Here is a 25,721-nt window from a genome sequence, read left to right as displayed (position 1 = left end):
ACCAGAATGTGTGCGTTTTGGAGCTATAGAAAGATACTCTTACATGGACCTTGTACTGCTTTCATTTACATAGTCCTACTTTTTGGTCCCTGGAAACAGCTTAACATGCAGTGCTCAGTTTGAATGACTTGTTCCTTCCATCTTTATTATTTCTCATGTTGTCCAGAGCATGAAAGTGTAGGCAGTGCCCAGCAGATCTGGTGCCCGACATGTCAGATCTGCTGAGCAGATGAACATGCCCCGACAGACTGAATCTGACGCTCTAGGTCTACCACAGGTACACTTAGGACAGACGCCGTGGAGCATGCGCAGCATGTACAGACACAAAGCATGGCTAGGGTAGACTTCAGTCCAGCAGACATGGGATTTAGTATCCCTGCATATCAAATGTGTAAAATAGCACTAGACACTTTCCGATCTTCCCATGTTCTTTGGTCTATATTCCTGGACCTGTGAGCCTTTGAAGCAGAAGTCCAAGTCCAGAGAATAGCTTAAGTAAACACCTACTTTGTATTTGTAGACAGAAAATATTTCTATTGATGCAGAGTGAAAGACCTTTTAACAGGCAACTATCACCGAAATCAGTGGATTATTTGTGGCAAGTCTGTATTAGTGAAGTGAATCGACCCAACTCCTCACTGGTTCCGTTTTCCAAACACTGAAACCCTCTACTTTTGGGGGGAAAAAAGTACATTTTTGTTCTTGAAAGTCTCTAGTGGACATTATAAATGTGATTGTTTTTGGCATTTTTGTTATTCCTAGTCTCTCACACACAGCAGCAACCACATGTTGTCACTTAAAATCTAAATATCGGATAACTGCTAACTGAGACTTTATTGTTTATCATGCTTTTTTTAAGAATTGGTTTTGTAAAGTAAAAATGACACTAACTCTAAAAGCATGTTTAATAAAACCTCAACAATCTGTGTGCTGAGTTTGCAAATATTATGTTCTCATAATCAAAAGAAAAATGTAGAATAAAAATAGTGGAGAAGAACAGTGCCCATTTTTGGAGCCTTGAACAGATGTAAGTGATTAGAGCTTCTTGTTTGGTTTGCTTTGATTTTTTTGGTCTACTTTTTGAAAGTTCTGTCAACTTCATTTTTGCTTATTTCACTTTGTTTGGATAGTTTTGCCTTACTAAATTTCCTGTGATGCTTCTGGTTATATGAAAAGTCTAGTCCAAATCACAGCACTACAAAAATAATAATTTTTCAGTTCTTGGGTTTCCTCAACCCAACAGAGTACTTCTCTCTCTCCAGGTAATAATATACTCACAATTGCTTACTGCCAAGTTCAGATATTCACCATGTGCAATAGCGTGGGACTAACATACACATTGCTGGGTGTTATTCCAGACTCCTGTGTAATATTATGCAGGACCAAGCCTGCCTTCTTCTGGTTACCCTCCTCACAAAAAAAAAAACAAAAAACCCAAACCACTCTCGTTCCTTATCTAGCTATAGGTCATTTGTTGCTAATATTTTTGCTGCATTTAGCAATTCATTGGGGGGTTTTTTTCCTCCTCAAAAATCATTATCTAACAAGAATCTGTTTGGCACATAGACACATAAAGATTGTCCTTTTTTAAAAGCAGAAGTTGGGCGATTAGTTGTACTTGGATCTAATTATACTAATTTTCTTCTAACTCAACAGATTTTCTTTTGCCTCTGTCTTTGCTGTTGTTGACGGTTGCCTACTTGCCTCTGCTGGGCCCCTTTGTTCTGCAGGAGAAGGCATAAAGGAGAATAAATTACTCAGATAAAGGGGGAAAAAAGTAAAGTTTTTTTTTTTCTCCTCCATACAAGTTTAAGAGAGAAACAAACTTCCAGGGAATATAATGTGGTTAAAAAATAAAACTTGAGAAAGTGAAATGCTCTCCTGAAGTAGATCCTGAAATCTTTCTAGCACTATGTGGAATATACTTACTTAATTTTGAAATTAGCCATAGAGATGTATGCTTATGTAATTTTGCCTTCCCTCACAAAATTTGAAGCTTGGTTCCTTGAACAAAAAATGTGTGACTCGAGATCTTTTGACCGTAATTTTTAATACTTTTCCATCATGACTTCTCCAAGTGGTTATGCCATTCAGAATACTGAATTTTTGAAAGAGAAACGTGTTGACATAATAATGTTGTTTCCCGTGCTCCCCCTTTCCCCCCCATTTTCAACTCTGTAGATTTTGCTCTTCCGATTCACCTGTAGCTCTTTGGCTCTTCAGACTGCTTTGAACTCGGGTGTTCAGTTGAGCTTTTGTCTCCAAGTTTTTTTAAAACCTGACACAAATCAAGTAAGAAAAAAGTTGCTTGTTCGGTGTCTAATGTTACCATAGAAGCTGCAAGTATCTGACTGGGGTCATGGTGTAGTTCATGGTAGATATTCCAAATTGCAGGAATGAATGGTGCTTTTCTCTCTTGGGCCTGTACATTGAATAGAATTAAAGATGCGCTGTTTTTACCACAAGAGTGTAAATCAGTTGCAACAGGGTTTCAAAAGTGAACTGCAAAACATTTTCTGAGAGAGAAAATTATTGTACAGTGAAGGAAAGATTGCCCTGAGGCAGAAAGTCTACAAGCTAAGCAGAGCAGATTCCTTGTGCCGCTGCTGCAGTCTTTCTATGTGATTTTTAGCAAGCCATGAAAATGTTTGGTACTTCTTGTTCAGCATTTCATGAGTTGTGAGAGTGAATTCATTCATTCATACCTGTAAAGCACTCTGGCACTATCACAACAAAGTGGCATTGCGCCACTTTGCCAAAGTGCAAAGCGCCCTTACCTCCTGTATCATGAATAGGCTCTTTTCGGCAGACAGTATCTTCGTTCACATACCATGCACCAGACCATGCACCACTCCACATGTTTGTGACTGTATAAATGCTTGTGGGATCTAGCCCAGGTGTAAGTATTTTGAGATTTTATTCTAAAGAAAACATTTCTTCTCTGTACAAATTGTATGGTGAAGTGTCAAAGTGGTTTTGAAGTTATTGTCCCTTGAAGTCCGTGATCTTAAAAGTTTGCTAATAAACTAGGAATGACTTTGTAGTAGGTACTTTGCATGCTTATAACTCCTATGGGAGACTGGCATTCATAAAGACTGTATGATTAGGACGTTTTATGCAAATTCAGCTTGTGCACATCCTGTACTCTCAGTGTGAAATTCTGGCATTGCTGAAATCAGTGTGAATATTACCGTTGACTTCACTGGGACTAATATTTCACCCTTTCCATGAAAACATATAGCATCATTTTAAACAAGTGAAAAGTCCCTTTTTGAAGTGCTAAATGAGTTGAGGTTCTTCATCTTTTTGTTGTTGTTGCTACTTCACTGTTTGTTGCTTTTGGCTTGTTTGTCATTAAGACAGTTTCCTTTTATCAGCTGGAGTTTTATGGACATATTCCATTTTCCTTCTCATTTTTTTTCCTAATGAGTCTTCTGCTAAAAGAATTTCAATGTTATGTTTTTAGCTGGTATCTCCTGCATTTCTGATTCTTAAATATTAAGAATTGCCCAACTGGAGGTGACAGTTATAACTTTGTCTTCTATTATATTAAGAAATTATTACCTAATTTGAAGCTTTTATTCTTGAAGCTAAGAAATCTAGATTTTGCAGTGGGAGGATAAAACTTTATGTCAGCAATCTGGACATTTTAAGTAGAACACAGGGAAATAACTTTTAATATTTGCAAAATGTTTAGGAGTAGATGGAATAACCACAGCAAATAAACCTGCAGGCCTGCTTTGCTATTTCTGATTTGAAAATAGAAGGTAACCTGTGAAAATATTTGTCTTTAGGATTTCAGCAGGTGGAGAACCACGTTCTCCATACATTAACCATCTCAATAAATGCCATTTCTTATACTGTTATGAATATAAATTTCAAGAAAGAATGCAGCTCCTAATCTTTCTGAGAGATACATATCTCAGACTGCTGTGTCAGCTTTACCATGCTGCAGTACCAGTAAGTCTCAGATTTCCCTGGGGGGATCATCCCCAGGGATGACAGCTGAACCTTTGACCCTTCTGTTTTGGCTGTCACCAAGGTTAACACATCATTACGACTTGCAGTGTTCATTTCTGTGTTCAGGATACCTGTCCATTTTATCCTGTATCAGCCTGGACAGTTTCAAACAACTTAAAACAGAAGCCTCAAGTCTCTTACTGTTGTTTTGTAGGAGTATATTTTGTTTATTTTTGAGACTGAATTATGTTTCTTTCTAATTTGTGTAAAAATAGGTGTGAAATTTAAAAACTTACCATTTCATCCCTGTTTTTCCTGCATTAGTAAAATAACAATTTTATAATTATAAACTAAAATTAAAATTTCAGGAAGCATTTTACTTTTGCATTTGAAAATCAGCAGCTGCATACTAGTGGTGTTCCTTATAATACTACACAGCTATGCAGTGCAAAACAGTGTATGGTTACAGACCAAAGGACATCACTATGTATTGGCTTTGTGGAATAAATTCTAGCTACTGACATGTTAGTGGCACTTTCTATATTTGAATTTTTCCTACCTAGATAACAGCTTGGATACTTAGCCTGTTATGATTAAAATGGGTTTTGATCTACCAACCTAGAAAATTATATTTGCAAATGCTGTTCTCGGGATTGATACCTAGTCAAGGCAACTCTTATAAAAGAGATGTCTGTTGACCCTGAGTTTCCTAATGTGTATTAACATTCAGTATTTTAATGCATCATGCCCTATAAGTGTGCTCTAAGCTAACTTCATCTTTTTGTCAAGAATTTCCTCTGATACAACAAATATGCCATTTGACTGGCCCAGTCTGCTCCTGGGTACTGTTATGCCCATCAGTTTTATGTTCATGAAATAATAAAAGGAATAGATATCAAACCAATTTTATTCTCCCTCCTACATTGTTTCATGTAACTTTCACATATTCTCAATAGAGAATTAACAGTAGCTAACACTGAAATGTTTTATAATATGATAATATTTTTAATATGATCTATTTTTTCAGATATAGTAGGCAATGCCAATCCAATTTTTGCTTCCACTGATGGAAGAGATGACTTTTAATTCCAAACGACACATAGCCTCCTATATTATACCTTTGCATTCTTTTTCCTTACTTTCGACAAAACGCAATCTTTAAAATAGGCCTCTAGGTGTTACACCTAGCTGTTACTGCCTGCAGCATTTAGACTGTACAATAAGTTGCCCTATGCTCCCTTTATATTCAGTTGGGAGAGGTGAGATATTAATGGGACAGTGCTGTATCCTTTTCTGTTCTCTCTGATCTTTCTGAACGCAACACTTTGGGTAGCAAGCCTTAAATCGCTTATTGCTTTCAGTTAGAGTCATGTCATTTTCCTTCTCTTAGACTTCTCTGGAGGCTTACAAAAATCAGCATAATAACTATGTTAACTGCAGGTAGCTATGATACCATAGGCTTTTCCCTTTGGAAGCTTTTGAACAGTAGATGATAATGATGCAAAAGAGCTTTCTTAAAAGGAAAAGTATTTTTTTACTTAACCACATCATCACAGCATATAGTAAAGGAAATGACACTTTAAACCAGTTTAATATCTGCATGCATATCTGACTAATTTAGCATCTAAACGTTCTTTCAGCTGGAATTCCATATGTGCAACTTACTCAAATTCCCGCTTGAGAAGTTTCTGGTCTTCCACTCCTGGGGAAAGCATGCACCTCATTAAATCTCGCTTCCTGCTTTGATTTTCTCCTCCTCGCGTGTCCCAGAAACTGAGCCGCTGCTTTGGGCTCCCAATATGTCAGGCTCAGCAGAAGGCCATGCCGCAGTTTCAGCAGGAACCTCTCCTCAGGGTTTGTTGGAAAGTAACCTTTAGGATCATAAGCTCATACTGCCTTCTCTGCGGTATGTTTTCCGGCAATCTTGCAATGCAATTAGCTTGCTGTGCAAACAGATTGAGCCTGTATCAATCTATAAGACATTATTACAGGCAACTACAGTATATGCAGTATTTTAATACTATATGCACAGAATGGTCTGTATGTCAGATTGCTCTTCAGACAGATGTTTGAAAGTGTCACTAATAATATCTGTAGTACAGTGTTTATCCTTTAGTCCATGTAAGTCTTGGAAAAAAGTTTGAATCTAATTGAATTTTCAGATTCACCTAAAATTTCAGTATTCAGAATTCAGTATACAGAAATTTAACAACAGTTTAAGCATTGTTCTGCAATACAGTAGAAATATTTGTATTATATTCCACCAAATATTTCTTGCCCAAACTTTAGGTCTGTGGAAAACGTGGCATTACATTGCAGTCCATTGAAATCACTAAACCAAAACTGAGCCTGCAAATGGCTGGGTTTTTTTTAATCTCATTAAGGAAGGAAACTTTTTAAGATTTTATGTCACTTTTGTCAATTGTGTGGTAGCACGTGCAAATGTTTGAAAAGTAAAGGGAACCATCAGAACTCATTTTTTTGCGTTGTGTATCAATCATTCTCTGAAGTTCAGACTTTTTGTCATGACAGTCTTCTATTTTCAGGGGAGTTTGGCTTTCTTCTCTTCAAAAAACCCCCAGCAATGTGGCTGTCTTAGAAAAAGTCAGTATGAAGAACATGAAATACAACACATAATATAGTTGATGAAGTCTTTTCTCAGTTGACTTTTTTTTATTTTTAAAGTTATCATACTTTGGGGTTTTTTAGAAGACTGAGGGAGCTTATTGATAAGGTCTTTTGTTTGCACAGATGCGAACAAGGCAGTCCTTTAGATAGTGTCTTTCATGTCTGTTCAAATACATTAATTTTTCCCAACTCTCTTCAGTGCATGTTTTTTGTTACTTTTCTTACTTTTCCTTGAAGTGCATGAGCATGGGAGGAAGTCAGCAAAGGAAAAATTTGCAGTAATAGGAATACTACTGAAAAATGCCAATCATGTAAATATTCTTTTCCTGCAAATGTTTGTGTGTGTTAGGGGTGCAGAGTGCAGTTGTAGAGCATCGCAGGAGTTGTGCCATCAGACCTTGGTGGGGGCCGCATCTGAGGGCTGCTCTCATTTGTCCAGTTTGTAAGCAGTAGTGGGTCATTCAGGATGGCACTCAGTCCTTGCACGCCGTGGGCTACAAGCAGTGCCTTTTGGTGCTGTGCATTTAGGACAAGATGTTGAAAGTGGGATTGCAATATGTTTGTCTGATAGTCACAAGTGTTAAGTATCCCCTTGTTTATACCCAGCAGCCAAGGACTCCTAACTTTAGCCGTCTGCGTTTGAAAAACTTGGTCGGGATCTTAAGCAGATGAGTCCTTTAAATGGACTACAAAAGGTATATATCCTTTCCTTTTGTCATGCTAAACAGCCAGCCAAAAGAGTTAATGTCTTTAAAAGTTAAGTAATTAATTCAGATTGGATGTTTTTACTTTTGTTTTTTTATCTGTTTTGGAGGCTTAGTGTGGCTGTTTCTGTGTATTTAGGGAGGAAAGTTTACTGTGGAAATGCAATAGCAGTTTTTAACTTCCTGACAATGTAATAAAAAAGTTAATTCATATTAAAGGAACTGAAATCTGATCAGGTTTTAATTAGTTTTCCGTAAATATCACTTTCTATTCATTATATATTTGTCATAACATTCACATAGAAGACATGCAAGTTTCTTACGTATGTTAAGATAGTAGTAGTTTAAAAAAAGGCTGGCACACAGTCACAAGAAAGACTCGGAAAATGAAAGTGCTGAGTAATTTTAATTTCTCAGGCGTTTTACAAGCCCATTCTACCAACAGCAAACTGCCACAGGCAGGAAACACTAATTTCCATGCAGAACTAGGCCAGCTTGTTCTTCCTGTAGTAAATACAAATGAAAAAAGCTGAGCAGCTGACATTTCCAGTGTCCAAAACAATTTCTCCCTCCTTCCAGCCACTTCCCCCCCGCCCCCCATTGGTGCAGTTTACAATAGCCTTTTAGCAACAACAGGAATTGTCCCGGGAGTTTAAACACACCATGGCATCGGAGAGGAATAGCACGAAACTGCTGCAAAGGAAGCAATTATCGCAGCAGGGCACCAGAGCCCCCCCTCAATAGCTCAGGCAGCCCCTGACTGGGAGCAGAAAAGAGCGCGCGGCGGCAGGCAGGCGAGGGGAGAGGGACCGCTCTCCAGGTGTCCGTCCCCTCAGCTCCTCAGCTATTCATGCTGTAATCGCCTCCATTTACATCTAAATTTAATATAAAAATATATTTTATAATTTTTCAAGGTTAAATTTTGCAAAGTATTTCTGTGTCTGTAGTGCGAAGTTGGTAGCTCTGACACTTCTTTGGAAGTAAAGTTGATTGCAGAGTTTCAAAGTGAAATATTTTGAGTGAGCAGTCAAATCTTTCTCAAATTCAAAACTAAGAAAATATCAGTTTGGAAATATATGAAAAAAAACGCATTGCATTTTTGCCATCTCTGACAAACTTTGATTGGTTTGGCTCTCGGTTTGTATCCTGTAGCATAAGGAGCTCAGGTTTACCCCCAGAAGAAGGAAGGAGGGAAGGAATTCCTCCTTCCCTTAGGCAGCTACGGAGCCAGCTCACAGGAGGAAGGCTTGCACAGACAATCGAGTGTTGGAAGTGAGACAGTCAAAGGAAGGATCTGGGAGCTTGTAATTCCTATTCCTTTCAGTGAGGAGCCAGCAGTGGCCAGCCAGACTCAGAGGGGATTGTCCCCCTTTCTCGAGGCTAGGAGGATCTGAGCAAAATTTGCTGCAGCCCAGCAAATTTTATTTGCTGCAAACTCAGCAAACTGAAACTAAGGCTGAAAATAGTGACCCGCTGCACAGACTCATAGCAAGAGAAAAATTGTATAAAAATATCTTTTTATTTCTATTCTTTCTTCTCAGACTGTGAGGATTTTTTGGTGGTTGTTGTTTCAGAAGTTACTGTACTTTTAGGTCTAGTAGAATCTGGCTTTTGTATTTTAAAAGCCTTTCAATTTCTTTTGGGAGGTCATTGTAGGCCTATGAACCTCCACCTCAAAGCTCTTGACTTGAATCCTGTCAGACCAGCTCCCTGTGGAAGACCCTATATCAGGACTTTGAAAAATCACATATTTTGATGCCATGGTAGTGAGAGATCTGCACTCTGAGAAATGCCTTTCGTCAGATTAGAGGACTTAGTGGAGTTTTTTCTACCCATGCTTCTATGCTTTGAAGTTGAAAATTAAAATTCTGCTGTTGGACACCCATATTGCTGCACAGCTTCTCTTTTCTTAGTAACTTTTAGGTCTGGTTGTTCACAGGGAGTAATTTTATATCACAGTATCTTCCGGGCTTGCCCCAAACTGATGCAGATAATACATGGACATTTGGATCTGTCAGAGTGTAATTGTAACTCTGCATTCAGTGTGTCCTATCAGAAGAACTTAGGGCATCTGAATATGATTTTTAGTGCTCGGTCACCAAGCTAAAAATCTGTCTCATAAAAAAGAAGTCTGTCTCTGTCTCAATCTGCAAAGTTTTTCAAATGTTTTAAGTAGGAAATAAGCCCCATAATATTGAATTGTATTAAATTGTATTAAATCCATATTATAACCCAACATAACTCCAGATTTAGAAAAGAAAGAAGACACAGGTCAATACCTACAATGAGGATTAGGACCTGAAATCCCCTTGAAATCAGCAGCAGAGTCCCCTGAAATAGTATTTCCCCCCCAGTTTTGCATGGTTTAGGCATATTCTTCAGCACACTAAATCGCTGGCTCTGGTCGTGTAAACAGGCCCATGTGGCCTCTGGAGAGCCAGGCTGAAACCACACTTAGCTTCTTCCTTGTGGACTTTTCAATGCAGCCCTAAAGAATCGCCTTTCATCTGTCTTTTGCAATGTAAACATGCTCAGTGGGAAATAGGCTGCTAAATGTCTTTATAGATTTGGGCTATATTATTTCTTTCATGGTTAGCAGATAGATATTTTTTTAAAGGTCTTAAAATTTGTGGTTTGTTAGGCTTATTTTTCTGTATTACATCTGTGATACTTTAGGTAGCATAATAAAAACCTGAGAGACTTTGTGTGGCTAATTAACCCCAGTTGGTTTAGGATTTTATCCTTGTAGGTGTGTAAATAACTCAGTGGTGGTGGTGCTTGAAAAAAAATCCTTTGTAACAGATCATCTGACTTGCTTAAGGGGAGAGAAATGAAGACATACCAGACACTGAGTTCAGTTCAAGTTCATTTTTATTTCTGATTTCAACCACTGATTGCAATGAAAGCTATATACGCCCCAGTGCATCCAGGATAGATTCATGCAATGGCCTAAATTTACAATCTTACAGAAATATCTTCGTCTCAGTTACATGCACATCATTCCCCTTGGTGTCAATGACAGTTTTGCTCACTTGTGTGTTCTGTGTTGCAGAAAGATTGGTTGTCTCCATAGATTTTTTCCTGACCCAAAGGATGTGCTTGTGTGTTGCTAATTAGTTTTAAGGTTAGCAGGTTTTCTGTACACAGTAAATACTATACTGAGAAGTGGTTTCTGAGGCAGGGAGTCACTACACTTTTTTTTTTTTTCTTTTCAGATCTCAGTAAAGCAGATTTAAGGCCATGGGGGTAGTTGTAAAAGCTTTTGTTGTAGGATGATTTTAATCTTGGTTTATAATAACCAAGAAAGTACTACATAATAAATATTTTGTATTATAGCTGTGAAAATGTTACAGGAAAGTATTTTACTGGTTCAAATATTTTCATATAAACATAGCTGTCGGTTCAGAAATTAGTTCTGATTAATGTGAGCCAATATGGCCTATTTTGAATTGAATCTTCCTTTGTGATTAACAAAAGCCAAATGTTTGTAGAAAATAAGTTTTGGATTGTTATCATTTTAAATTTCTGAAAACTGTCTATGCTAAGATAGGGATTTTTCTTTCCTGAAGATTATTTATGACGTTCTACATACGTCTTGGCCGTTCCCACTATCTTGTTAATTGGGGGAAGTATCAGCCGCATATGATAATTCTGATATTTGGTGTCCTGTGATAATGCCAAGTGCTGAATCAGCTTCAGCTTCCTCTGAAGTCACCAAACAATTTAGAGCACAACAAACCCTTAACGCTTTGTGGATCTCAATCTTCTTGTAGATTCAGTCTTTAAAGAAGAAGCCATAAGAAACACTAAGGCTTTCTCATGAGCAGCGTTGAATCTGATTCTGACTCTCACATATCCTGGCCAGATTGGCAGGGGTGCCAAAAGCGGCAGCTTGGATCAATTGTCAATATATCTACCTTAAATCCTCTTTCTTTTTAAGTAGAGCCATCTTTCTATGCATTTGGCACCAGTCGTTATAAATGCTATTTTCAGGCCTATCATCATTGTAAGACCAGTTCGTTGATCTGCATGGTAGTGGGAAGCGAAGTGACTTACATTTTGTCATGGTAGATATATGGTATAGAAAGGCCAATTAAAAATATCTTTTAAACTTCCTTAAAATAGAATTTTGTATGTGTTTGATCTGGGGAAGGCAGGACCTAGCTTCTTTAGGTCTGATAGAATCAGACCACAAATGGGAAAGATTCATCTTTCTTAACCTTAGTGAACAAGAACAAATTTTAATCATTGTTGAAGACTTATTCCAAATTTTTTTTTATGTCTAGTGTCTGCTCTTTAAATAAATTGTAGTGGGTAGGGAAGTATTCATGGGATTCACAAAGCTTGGAACAAGATACGTGTTTTTAAATAAAATTTTAATTTAAGTCTGTCTTTTTCCAAACTTCTCCGCTAAAACTTCAAACTTGTCTTCTATTGCTGACATGCCATTCCTTGCAATCTGTGATGCAAAGGTATGTAATAAAGTGGATATACTGATCTGTTTTAGGATACTAGGCCACATAGGGAGAAATGGGCAAACTCTTGTGTTTCCCAAGTCAGAAATAAAAGTGCTCTATTTTAGCTGTATCTGCCTTTGATGACACCATTACTTACAATTGCCTGTGCTCACTTTGTTCTTTAACCATTGTATTGTCATTTATAATTAGATGGTACACTTTTAAAGTAAAGACCGTGTCTGACAGGTTAATATCACATGCCCATCACATTTTCATTTTAAATAATATGTGATATTATGTATATTTGAATATTGTGATATTACATGTGCAGAAGCCAAGATTATATGAACAGAGGTCAGTGTGAATTTCATTTCCTTATGGATTTAGGTTTGCTTTAGAATTAATTTGCAATAGTTCAGATTTCATTTATTAAATAGAATGAAACTAGGAGTTAAAAGAAATTAAATGAAAAGATGCTAGTGATCTTTGTATTTGGACTTTCCAAATAATTTTCTCATGGCTTCTCTCTTTTTCATGTTCCATATCACATTTCTGTGAAAAGTAGATGAATCACATATATAAAAATATTTGTAACACAGACAAAAGATATGATTTATACATACAGAAATTTACAAATATCCACTCACATAAGTATATAAAATATGGTCTTAGGATAAGTATATATGTGTACAACTGTATGAACACTTGGCGGTGTGTTGTAGAACCCTTGGATAAGTTTTTATGGATTTAGTTTATTGAAAGAGAAATTTGATTCATTGTTTATATGTGATTTTTTGCTGCAGGGTGGTCATAATTTTCAATTCTAGGCCTAGTTAACTGTATGGTTGCCTCAAGTTTTCTGTAGGAACATTTCTTACTGTTGGTGAAAGAAATAACAAAATGGGTTTGCTTGAGTGAACAATTTGCTCATGAGGAGCAAAATATGGTCAGGCAAGTCACAGAAAGTAGCTTTCAATGAATCTTTATATATCACCATGCTATCATATATTCTGTTGACGTGTATGCAACAATCCATATGTGTTACAGGCAACTGAAGATCATCTGTGAACTGCTTATCACAATCTGTGTCTCTTACCAGCATTCAGTACTATTTTTGCATTCTCTGCTTGCACAGCCCTGATAAATTTGTTGGTAGGTGAGGAACAGAACAAACTCCTGAGGAGACATAAAAAGTGGGGGGAAAAAAGCCTTAACATCATTTCTGTGTAAATGAAACATGATACCAACTTCCATCTTTTCAGAATTAGACTTAAAGCTTTGGCAGATAGCAAATTAGTTCTTTTCCCATGATACGTGATATCTACCAGAGGTGTAATAAAACAGTTTGGTGCATCTTGTTTACTAGGAGGAAATTACTTCTCTTTGGGTTTAATATAACAACTCTTGTGGTCGCTTGGGATGAAATATTATACTGTCTGACACTTTTTCAACACATAATACTATCATTTCTTCCTATAAAGTCCAGCTGATATATTCAGGCAGGGGCACAAATATGAAGGGAAGACCCCTGGTGACTGTTAAGTGTCGACACACTATGAATATTTTTAATTTGCATCACTTCAGATACTGCCTCCAAAGGTGGTTTGGCTCTTTGCTGCTCTAAATCCTGGGTATGAACTTACAGCCTAATAAGAGAAGAAAATGAGTTTTAATGTAGCAGTAATTTTTATATATTCCTACAAAAATGCATGTGTATTTCATTGTGTACTTTCTTTTAGTTAAAGCAACTGGTGTGTAATTCATAGGTATCTGTAGGATTTCCTGTTGAGCAAAAACATGGCAGACTTTGCATATGTATTTGTCATAGCTACAAATTTAATTTGCAGTGTCTTATTAATATATAGAAGGGCATCATCACTCTTACCCACAGGGTGGATAGATGTTTGTTAAAAATTTATGGAAAACTCAGGTAGTGAACCAACAGAGGAAGTATACTTTTCTTTTAGCCATCTATGAATGCTCAGTTGCAGACATATATAATTCCACATGCACTTGCACATTTTATCAGAAATGTGTAATTTATCACATTTTAATGGAAGTGTTATACACCCACATAGTCATCATGCTGGCTAAAATTCTAAACCCTTCTGCTGCTTTCAGAAGAAAAAAATCAACAAAGAAAATAACTCTAGAAAACAATAAAATGCTTTCAGAATTCCGCCTGGGCGCCGTAACTACCTTCACTAGGCATCTCATGTCTTCATTGTAAGTTGTGTCTCAAAGTCCATGGCTAGTCCTTAGCCATGAGGCGGGAAAGAGAGACTCCATAGATTTATGTGGACATGAGAGAATATTTCCACTCTCTCTCTTTCCTGATGTAAATCTCTAAATAACTTGGAAGTGAAGCAGCTTTCAATAATTTTTTAGGTGTCTCAAATGTTTCTGCTTTAGTGCCTTCCTCTGTCTAACTTTTAAAGAGTTAGACTTGTGATGAATAAAACTTCTGACATTGCGGGTAGATACAAGAAAGCATTTCGCTAACATCTAATAAGGTCTCTAATACATTCCTAGAATAGTTCTTGCTGGAGGTTAGGGTTTGTACAAAATACACAATTATGTCAGATTGTAAAGGCTTTGGATGGGATTTTCTTAAGTGCTAAAATCACAAAGGAGCACAAGTGCTACTGAACATCAGTGGGATTTAAGCTCTTAAGATATGTATGAAAATCACAACTTTTCACCTACATGGGTTTGAAATCATCAGGTAATTCTTGTGACTTTTGTGACATGCAAATATACTTTTATGTTAAATCCAGTGCATTCCAATATTGATGCACATGAAAAGAATACATTTTTATACACATATCTGGATATATTTATGTAAGTACCTCAAAATGCACATAGACATCTATATAATTTTTTTAAAACCTTTTACATACATTAATTGAAAATAAATAACTTCCTGTGATTTAGGGAGATGTAAAACAGGAATAAATATAGATAAACTTTTAGTTATGGGTTACATTCTCTTCTCATGCCTACCATTTGAGGCAATAAACAATCTAAAAATGCGCTTAGTTTCTTGTAGAAAATGTATTTGCAGGTCACCTTTATTTTTCCATTCTTCATGCCTCAAATCCCCATTGAAATTTCAGCATTACTAGATTTCTGGATGATAAAGGACATACCTTTTTTGTTCTCAAACAATGAGTGCCAAAGGCAAAAGAATGAAATTTGTATGCAACACTATCTACATTACATGTGGATGTTCATTTATCTCAATAACTGACTGTCATCTTTGTGTGCATACATCTTACAATGATAATAAGAGCCCAATGTTGCTCAAGATGTAAAATTTTCAGGGAGAGATTTCTAGCTGCAGGCAACCTGAGCAAAGTACCTTATACAGAGAGCGTTCTCCTTGTCACTGACCACATTAGACCCTTTAATGGAGCTTTATTTTTTCATTCCACCCATGTCTTGAACTTCACTGGTTATCGTATGTGATTTGAGTCATAAGCATATGTTCACTTAAAAATGTAATTAATACAATTAAGTAGTATTTTAGTATAACTGCAGTAAACATGGTATGTATTCAGTTGCTCTACGCAATTTCACTGCATTTTGGTGAACTTTGTAACTTTTCAACCATTTTGTAAAGCAAGGGGGAGAATAAACGTTTCTAAAGGGAGATCAGATTTTTTCATATGCTTTTAATATATTTTTGAATAGAGTAATGAAATTGGGAATCACAAGGGGGAAATATGTTGTCTCGTTTTGGGTTACTGTATTCCACTGTCTTCCAAAGAACTGAATTAAGAGTTGAGAGCAGAACATTATTAATTCATTTCTCAGTTAGGATTTAATTGTTTCTGCCCAGCTGCTTATCAGCCTTTAAAATTGTTTATTTAAAGGTGAAGAATTAAAGGGTAAAATGTTTCCGTTGTTTCCTTTAGAAACGAAAACCAAAATAAGCACAAAATTCATTCAGAATAGTAAGCTTGACCCACAGTAGAATAATACATACATTTCTTATCAAGAAAAAGTCATTGCAACACTTGATGTGAAAACAGGATTTATATCTAGTGCTAATTTTTAGTACTCTGTCTAATTATATCAAAACACAGTAGTATTTGGAAAAGAAGCGTACTGCTTCTGGCCAATGAGCATTAAATGGAATATTGAAAAGCCAGTATTACATTAGGCAGAAATAAAAAAAGAGTAACGGGGTATAAATTTGAGAGACTTTAAAACAGAGTTGTAAAAATAAGACTCAGGTAAGCAAGTTTTTGCATAAGAAGAGGAAACTAAGTTAGTAATAAGGGGTTTTTTTATGTTTCATGTTTTGGAAAATGACTGCTAACTTGTTTTTTGTCATTATCTATAACAAAAATGCCTTTTTCAAGTTAATGAATATAACTTTGATTTTCCTAGATCAGAGGAGGAAAGCTTATGATCACATACACAAGAAAGAATGATGCCGGCAAGTATGTTTGTGTTGGAACAAATATGGTTGGAGAGCGGGAAAGTGAAGTGGCGGAGCTCACTGTTTTAGGTAAGAACGTCTCTTTTAAGCCTGTGCTGAAGATAATGTCCATGGAAATGAAAATGTCCAACTTTCATTTTTCCTAGGAAACTTTTTACTAAGGGTCATTCTCCTCTGCTTCCTTTTCGATGTTTATATTGAAAATGTTCTTGTCACAGTTGTGGTCTAGCAAATGGGTGATGGTTAATGCCTTTGCAGCCCACCTTGGAATGTTGTTGCTATCAGAACTCACTTTCATGCTTGGCTTTCAAACTGAAAATAACTCCAGTGCTCCCTGACTGCATCAGAATGATAAAAATAGCAAAACAAAAATTGATATCAGGAAGCAGACCCTTAATATTTCTCTCTCATTAAAGAAAATTAGAATTATTCTAGATTTTTATTCTAAACAATTATCTTTTAAGTTATAGTAGCATGTGCTGAGTGCTACAAAGATACAACAGGTCTCCTTGTTCAAATCATCCTAATGATCATTAAGAATAGATTTTCATTCAAGATAACTTAGTTGAAAATTATATTTTTTGTTGCCATTGCAGAAAAGAAGCTATAATTCCATTGCAAAATCTTCAGCACGTAAGGCTTCGCTCCTGAGCTCTGTAGATACAGTTTTGGAAGTTTTCATTCAAACTGTATCTGATGTTACTTCAACGTAGGGATAGCTTAATTCTGTTTGCAGAAGGAATAGAAATTTTATTATCACAGGACTTTCCAACCTGAGAATATCCAAGCCATGAGTTCAGAACTCTTCAGTTTCCATTACGGTGCTACTGCAGTTATCCTGGCTCTTGCCTTTTTTCATTTCATTTTACTTTATTTTTAATTTGGGTCTAAGACCTGTCTTCTCAGTCTTTGACACTTTCATCTGTCTTCACTGCTTTTTAGAATCAAGGCACGGGGACCTGTCCTGGCAAGTCCTGTTCAGAGTTTTATATGAAGCAGGCTTTTTCTTAATGAGATGAGAGCATATGCTATCTTAAAGTTGCTGAAATCTTACCAACATCCAGCAAGATAGCGCAGTAACTTTTTAGAAGCTAAGGAAGACTTCCTGTGATCTGCTATGTTGTTTCTTTTTTTTATTATTATTATTATTTATAGACACTTTGAAGCATTTGGGGGAAAATTTATTGTCAAATAGATTTAGAACTGCCAAGCAAAATACAGAGTTGAAGGCATCTCATGGGTATAGTTCTGACACTAGGCTCCTGTTTAATTTTACTGGTCAACTATCCGTCCGTGCACCCTACCACTAAGCAAAGGATCATGATATGGATTGTTATATAATCAATGCTGGAAAGTATTACTTTAATTCTCTTGCTGAAAACTTTTAAGAGAGATTCATTACAGAGATATGGCTTGCTTTGCCTTCTTTATCTACATCTGGTTTTCTCTTCAGATGTATTTCTCATTTTCAGCCTGGAGAAACAAGTAAGGTTTTCTTTTTAAACAGGAAAATAAAGCTTTGAATGTCTTATCAGTCTATGTCTAGAAGTCTTTAATACACTTTATTCTTTCAACTCAGGCCTGTCTTAGACCGAGAAGCATGCTGACTTCATACATTAATATCATTCAACATAAATCTTCTGTTTATGGTTTGTGTTTATTCGGAAGTTGAGCTTTCGCTTTTAGGTCTCTACTTTAGATCAGGGGGAGGATTATATGCCAGAAACCGTAATACTAGAAAGTTTCAAAGTGATCCTTGCTAAGCTTTCCTTTTGTTTACCAAATAACTTTGTGACAGAGATAAATACTTACACTAGTATCAGTGCTGATTTCCCTCATCCATTTATGTGTTTGAATAAGAGGAGTATGAATGGGCAGACAAAAACTCTTGTTGGACTATTACTCTTCCTTTAGGAAATTGGTCTAAAAACTATATGCCTCTTGTGGTTCTTGGTGGTGCACAGCAGTCTTGGCCTTACCAGAACAGCCCTTTTTCTCTTTCATAATTTAGTTGAATATTCTTCCCAAAACTATTCTTACGGTGAAGTTTAATCTGGAATGTTTTGTCCTGCATACAGATTTTATACTTATTGCACCAACAAGAAAATAGGGGTGGGGTGGGGTGGGGTGGAATGTTTATATATGTATTTTTTAATTCACAGTTGGATTCATTTCTGTAGGTTGCTGTTTTATTTCTCATTTCTTAAAGATGAACCTAACCTAGGACTGACAGCTTGAAGATCAACTTGTTATTTTATCTGACATTACTTGTCTAACATTGCAGACCCAGGCAAGTTTTCTCTAACACAAGTGTCCAGTTGGTCTGGACATCCTCAAGAATGAAGGAAGTTCTTTTATAGGGCTTTGATTAGTGCTCACTTCCATTTCAGACCTTTCTGAACCATTCACTAAGGTTTTTTAGTACTGAAGCTCTAAATCTATTTGCAAAGGGAAAGTGATATTCAGAACCAGCCTTGTCAAATCTAGCACAAATATCAGACGCAAAGAATATGGGGTTGTCTCTTTATCCTTCTGTCCAGTTCTTTTGTACTCCTGTGAGAAACTTGTGGCATATTTTGGGGTATTCAATTCCTGATTGTGCCAATGGCTTGAGACTCTTACAATTCCAGGGAGATGATATTTCTGTCTTTAGTACATGCAAGTCAAAACATGCAGCTGTCTTCTCAACTCCCTCAGAGCTTTCACAGCTTTATAGGCAACAAGATCGTCTGCCTTAGGCAAAGGAAACTGTAAAGCACTCCCATGTTAAACCCTTCCTGTTCTTCTACAGATTATAAAACCTGGACATCCTTTTGTCATCAGATGCTGCCTTTCTAGATGGGTGATCCTTCCTGGAGTATCCCACTAATTGTTAACAACAACATCATCTTCCTTGTGCATGTGCATACCTCATTGCGCTTCAGTCTGGAGTGAAACTATTAATATCACAGCATCATAAAGCTATGGACCCTGTTATTATGTCTAGGTAGAAAAGTGTATTGATTCCTTCCCTGAAATTTCCAACTGGCAGCAGGTTTGCCAGAACTACACAGCCTGTACTGAGATCCCATATTGTTTCAGAAAGCCTCAGAAAAAGTATCCAGTAATTAATCTAACTCTGGTGAGCCAGGGCTGGGGTGATCCATCCCCTACAATGTGATTCAGGGATAACAGCAATTTTCAGGAACAAGAATTACAAAGAAGATATTGTGGGGTTTTGGGGCTTGTTTTATTCTCTGTGTGCTAGTGAAAGAAAATGTTCTCTTCCTAATAGAGCATTTGAAATGACTGCCTCATACACGAGTTGCTAGTGACACCTGCAAACACTCTCACAGAGGTACTGTGCTGGGCTTAGACTTAGATGCATGGTGGTGTCAAAATGTCCAGTGAGACAATATAGTTTGTACCTTCTGCAGCGCAGCAGGTGAGTAATCATTATTCCAGGGCTTTGCAGCAAGCCTGCTTGTGTTCGAGGATTGGTATGTGTTTAGATTTTCTGTATGAGTTGTGTTTCTTTTACCTATATTTGATATGATGATATGTAAGAAGTAAGGAAGCCTGCGTTTGGATCCTGAGCCGCCACTGAACCTATGTGCCCCCTGTGCTGGTGGTCGTAGTGCCAGCCACCTACAGGGCTGTGGACCTTCTGCCTCCAGGCTGAGCGCTTGTCCTGGGGTCAGCAGCTAGAGGAGCAGTGGCAGAATCGCCTCCATCACATTCATGGCACTGCTCCCGTTGCCCTAAAAACAGGAAGTCCAGGAAAATAGCAATTAAGGCACAGAACTGCTAGACTTGTAGTTCTAATACCCCTTTTCTTTCCTTTTCTTTTAGAAAGACCATCTTTTGTGAAGAGACCAAGTAATTTGGCCGTAACTGTAGATGACAGTGCTGAGTTTAAATGTGAGGCAAGAGGTGACCCAGTCCCTACAGTAAGATGGAGGAAAGACGATGGAGAATTACCAAAAACAAGGTGCAGTACATGAAGATGTCTCTCTGATAAGATCCAGTTCGGTATATATTGTAGCATTTTGACATTTGACAGTTAGAAATTCTTATGCTTGAGTGGAGGAGGCCAGGCTGATCTAATAAGACATTTCTAATTTTCATGGTGCTCTATTGCAGTTATAAATTATACTAAAACTTAGGAAGCGCTTGTGCTCAGGCATTTATCATGAAAACACAGAACAAATACAACAAAAAAGTACTAAGTTCAGTCAGTAATACCTGACATAGATTAATTCTTCACTTGAAGAGTCTACTGTAATTATTACAACTTTTGAAGAATGTATAATAGATAATAAATGAGGTTGCAACATCAAGAGGTGTATATTGGAATTGCAATTGATATAAAATGTAGTTTATTAATGTACAAAGCTGCTTGTGGAACACATGTTTTTTGTTATTAAGTCTCCCATTTACTTTTTTTCTGTCCTTGCTCTAATTCAGAGCAAAAAGTAAAACACCTTATTAAAAAGAAATGGTTTCTGTGATAGAGTATTTCTTCATGTTGTTTAAATTCCCAATCATCAGTGAAAAAACTGTTGGGGGGTTGGAGGGTTGAAAGAAGAAACACTGTAACAGTTGGCGCCTGTCATCCAAATCCAGTTTCCTGTTAATCTAGTCTATAGCTTTAATAAAAACTATTGCATTTTTAAGAGGAAAATCTACTTTCCTTGAAGAGAAACATGTTGACTGCATTATACAAAGAAGAGGAAAAAAGGTGATGAAAGGAGAGGAAATAGTATAAGACTACATCATTTCTTTAAAAAATGATTGAATGAGTTGTGATTTATCTTGACTTTTAAGCAGTTTTTGAGTTATCTTCTTGAGGACAATGCTTTCTTTTCAACCATATTTAACAAATTCATAAATTCAGATACAAAAATTTTAGGGAGAATAATAAATATTATTAAGTTTACCTGTTAAAAGAGTTCTAATAGTAAAAAGTTCTGTGTTAGAGCTTTACATCTGTATTACGCCAGTGAACTTCTATTGAGGTCAATGGAACCGACTCACACACTGCGAATGAAATCAGAATGAGGTTTTCAAATATTTACATGTCTTTTGCTTTGAAAACTTGATTTTTACATTATCAATTTATAGCATTTTATAAATATTTTTATTCCTCAAGAAAGCATATGAATAGAAATATTTTAAAGCAAAAACACCATATTCTTACACTTTACAGAAATTGTACAAAGTTTTTTCTTATTCCTGTAGTAGTCATTATTTATTACTGTGTATATTTAAAGATATGAAATCCGTGATGATCATACCTTGAAAATCCGGAAAGTCATGGCAGGAGACATGGGCTCATATACTTGTGTTGCAGAGAATATGGTTGGAAAAGCTGAAGCATCAGCAACTCTAACAGTTCAAGGTAAGAATGTTTCTTTATCTAATATTCTAACCCAGAATAAAGAAAAATGGATTTTTTATGCAGTGACATTATTGCAACAGTAAGTAACTTTGTGCAGGGTTTTAAAAGAAACCATGTGGAAATACCATTTTGGTTTGAGCAGTATTTGTAAGAAACTTAGGTATTTCAGATTCAGCTTTTTTTGTAAGTGGTCTTTACGGAACTGGGATGGGGAAGTAAATACATTTTGAACTTAGGTGTAATTAGAAGCATGTTACTTACAATTTTTGTATCTGAAACCCTAACAGAAAGAAGAAACTAGTGTTACCAAACCACATTGCTTTAACTTGAAAAGAAAGACTTATAAGTTCAAGTATCTGCTGATTTTTTTCAATTAAATGTGGTAAAGAAACAGTGTATGATAAATCTGTGTGTGTATATCTTTTAATGCACTAACCCAGACCACTGGCATTTCTGTTGCCTTTTCATTACAAAAGCATATCATAGTACTACTGTTTCTTTGTAAGATAAAAATTCAGTGGAACTCAGTGAACTAATATGTATAAAAATTCTTCTTTGCCTTTATATACACAATCCAGATGTTCACCATTCAGATAATCCCCCTCTTCCTTTGCTGGCTAGCAGACAGGCAATGATGTCATACCAATGCTTTTTTGCTAAGCACTGATGTTCCTTCTGTCCTTTTCTCTGCTCAGTGGGAATTAGTCATTATGCAGTTCTGGGGAAGTATAGGTTTAAAGGTATTTTATTTAGTAACAGGCCCCTACTTTGACACATTTACTGTAACAGGAAAGGTCTTGTCCTTAACCTGCTCAGCTTTTTCCAGTGCCTGACACAAGGAACGCTTGGTGCCCTTAACATCTGTAGCTGTTAGAAAAATATGGGAAGGAATGCTTTTGTTGAAGTTCTCATAAAACCAAGCATTTCAAGACGTTCTGTTTTGTTAGTCATCATGCTGTTTATGCATCAAAACTGATACCTTATGTTTGCAAAATAATCAGCTTTTATGCTCATTTTTTAGAATAAAGGATTAACACGTGAAAAATACACACAATTTATTCAGAAGAAAAAGACTGAATTATTTTAAAATCAGTGATTTGTTCTGGAGAGCACTTCTTACATCAACTGTTAATCTTGAAACCCAAATTAAAATGTTAGTATTAAGGAAACTTGTTTTATGATTGGTTGAACAGTTAAATTTCTGGAACTAAGATACTGGTAGCCCTAATCCTTCATAGTCTTATTTTCATAATAAGCAAACACAGTCTTGTAATCCCATTTAGGTTAATGGTGCTACGCAGATATAAAATGACATAGGTATGTGAATATTAGAGATCTAGAGTGAGATCTTCTGAATTTTGGTAAAACAACAGTACTTTTAGCAGCAGGCTCATAACCTAAGTCTTGATTCAGCAAAGCACTTCAGCATGTGCCTAGTTTCCTTTCTGCTTTACAAAGCATGTAAAAAAAGCTCCATGCTTTAACCGTAGTTAATTCATGAGACTGAGAGACGTGCTTTCAGTTAGTCCTGTGTCTGAGTTGTTCTCTGAATCAGTACCCATGTGCAGGAGGGGAGAACTAGTCCAAGGCTTGGGATAACTGGGAGTATTTTGGTATGTTTCATGACATTTTCTAATGGATATTTTTCAACTTGGAAAATGTATGGCAGCAGCTCTGTCTCATGGGGTTGTCATCTTAGAAATATTTTCAGGGTATAGAATTAGACTTTGCCAAGGCTTAAATATGTTCACTACATTAAGTGGAGGATCATCTAATGAAGGCTTCATGCTCAAAAGATGAATTCCCAATAGTCCTAATACTGGCTTGTTGAACTTCAGTATCTCTGCACTTGCCTATGCAATTGGTGATATCTTGATTCTGAGAAAAATTCTACTTCTTGAATTTTATATTTGACATTTCATTGCAAAGAAGGATATGGGAAGACACCAGGCTTCTTTTTAATTGAGTTGTTCGTTCTAGTATTTGGTAGATTAGAAATAAATGGCACTATTAGTGTATTTCAGAGCAGTTTTTTATATAAGATATTAGTCACTGGTGTGAATTCGTTCCTTTGGGCGTTCTTTTTTTTTGTCCTGAGACAGTAAATATGCAATTAAAAAAATCCTTATTACAAGTCATCATTGTACTGGATCTGCTATCTTTTCTGGGTTTTTTTGTAAGCACTTGTATTACACAATAGGTATTTACATTGTAACAGCTTTGCTCTGTGGATGTTGTTATGGGATAATTTGTCTCCCTGTGTGAATGGATTACCTTCTGAGCCATTTTTCTGTACTAATGTGCTCATAGAATGGACTGATGTGAGAAATTGTAATGTCTGGGGCTAATTTGTAGTTTTTGATGTAGTAAATTATGATTAAAATCCATTTATTAGAGTATCCAGGATACCTAGGTTTATGGAAAAAAAGTAAAAAAGGACTGCACTGGAAAAAATGCCTTCCATTCAGATTTTTGACACATTTTTTTCTTTTTTTCTCCTTCTGTTCTCTCCTTTTCCTTTCCTCCTCTTCCTCTTCTCCTTCTCACCTCTCCTTCCCTCCCCTCTCTTCCTTCCCTTTCCTTCTTATTTAAAACACACACAATTTTTTCTGAAGGGTCAGCTTATTGACTATGCTGCATTTTGAGAGAGATTTGGTCTTGTTTTTTCACTGCTGAGATGACATTGATCTGACAATGTTCACAGACACACAGCTCATTGAGGAAAAAAATTTTTTTAATACAAATAGTATTTTCTCAGGTTGATTTAAGGAATGGAAATGACACACCTTTCTGTGCTTTTGGTTGGGTGTAAGGATTAAAAAATAAGGGTGCGTTCTGTTTTGCCAGAGTTATTTCTGCTACATTTTTGTAAATAGAGGGTTATATTACAAACCACAGCCTCAAAGAGTTACGTCTGCCACCATGGAGATTCATTAAATTCAGCAAAGGATAAAGAGATCCCCTCTTTTTAATCTGTTTCTCAGGGGTAGGCTGTGATGGTTTCATGCCAGACTACCATCCAAAGAAAGAATACAAGAATTAGTAACGGTAACCCCAGAAGTACATCTCTATTAGGAAAGGAGCAGTCATGATTTGTACGTGTCTATACAGTCGAATTGCTAAACTGACTGAAACGCCACATACAACAATAGGTTGATGAAATATGGTGAACTGATAACCTAGTGCTTCAACAGAGAGCTAGCCTGCATCTAGCTGTTATATTAGCTTTAGCTCAGCACTGATCCTACTCGATCTAGCAGACATTGGAGCCTATAAGACATGCCCAATAGTGCTCCGTATCTCAGGAAAACTGCACAGTGCTGCCTCTAAGCTATTGGCACTTCTGCATGCAAACTCTGTCTGTATCTGTGGAATAGGAAGTCATCAGCTCAGATAGTTTGCCTATTCAACAATTATATATTTGGATGCTAACTGTAGAAAACACAAATGATAGACGGGTATATCAATTTCATTTTAATATTCTTTTTGCTCATAGCACTCAGCATCACAGATTCTGTTTTGTGCTGAATATTGGAAGCAACATTTCCCTCTCTTCGGGCTCCAAACTTGGGGAATTATAAGTGTTTCCTCTCTTTAGGTGATGTGCAGATGCAGTATTTTTATTGCGACTTCACTTAAGTTCCTAAACTGAACTTGGGGTTCTCTATTGGCATGGAAATCTGAACCCTTCACTTAGTCTTTTACTGTTGCAACTTAAAAGCATTTCTGTCCTTGAAACTGTTTGTCAAGTTAACTTCTTTTCTTCTTAGAAAATAAAATAATGAAAATTTAATCCTGCTGTTGCTTGCCTTTTGCTAAAATCAGAATGTCTCAGTCCACTGTTTTCATTTTGTAGTAATGTGTAGCACATAAGTAAGGGTTGCATATGTAAGGGTTACAGAAGCTTTACTAATACATGTGGAAGAGTTTCATTCAGGAGATGACTAATTATTAAAAAAATCCTCAGTCAATAGGAACTGATAAGAAACAGTCCAGAGTGCAATATGTTATATTTTACCAATCTGTAGTAAGTAGCTGATGTGCTCCAGCAGAGGGAAATGATGGCAGAAAGTGTACATCTGAGCCCACCCCATCTCTCTGTTGTTCTAACCCTAGGCAAGTTGGATGTATTTATTGTGGATGTA

General features: G+C 36.5%; 1 protein-coding gene across 1 annotated transcript in view; it reads left to right on the top strand.

The window, feature by feature from the left end:
- The window catches only part of ROBO1 (roundabout guidance receptor 1), a 744,575-nt gene that overhangs the window by 640,259 nt on the left and 78,595 nt on the right, over positions 1 to 25,721 (top strand). Inside the window, exons 6-8 of the mRNA XM_013948595.2 lie at positions 16,145 to 16,265; positions 20,028 to 20,166; positions 21,449 to 21,576. Coding sequence (XP_013804049.2) covers positions 16,145 to 16,265; positions 20,028 to 20,166; positions 21,449 to 21,576 — 388 coding nt within the window. The remainder of the gene's footprint in view (positions 1 to 16,144; positions 16,266 to 20,027; positions 20,167 to 21,448; positions 21,577 to 25,721) is intronic.

The sequence above is a fragment of the Apteryx mantelli genome, chromosome 1, assembly GCF_036417845.1.
Source record: "Apteryx mantelli isolate bAptMan1 chromosome 1, bAptMan1.hap1, whole genome shotgun sequence".
Taxonomy (NCBI): domain Eukaryota; kingdom Metazoa; phylum Chordata; class Aves; order Apterygiformes; family Apterygidae; genus Apteryx; species Apteryx mantelli.
This window is presented reverse-complemented; position numbering and strand designations above follow the sequence as displayed.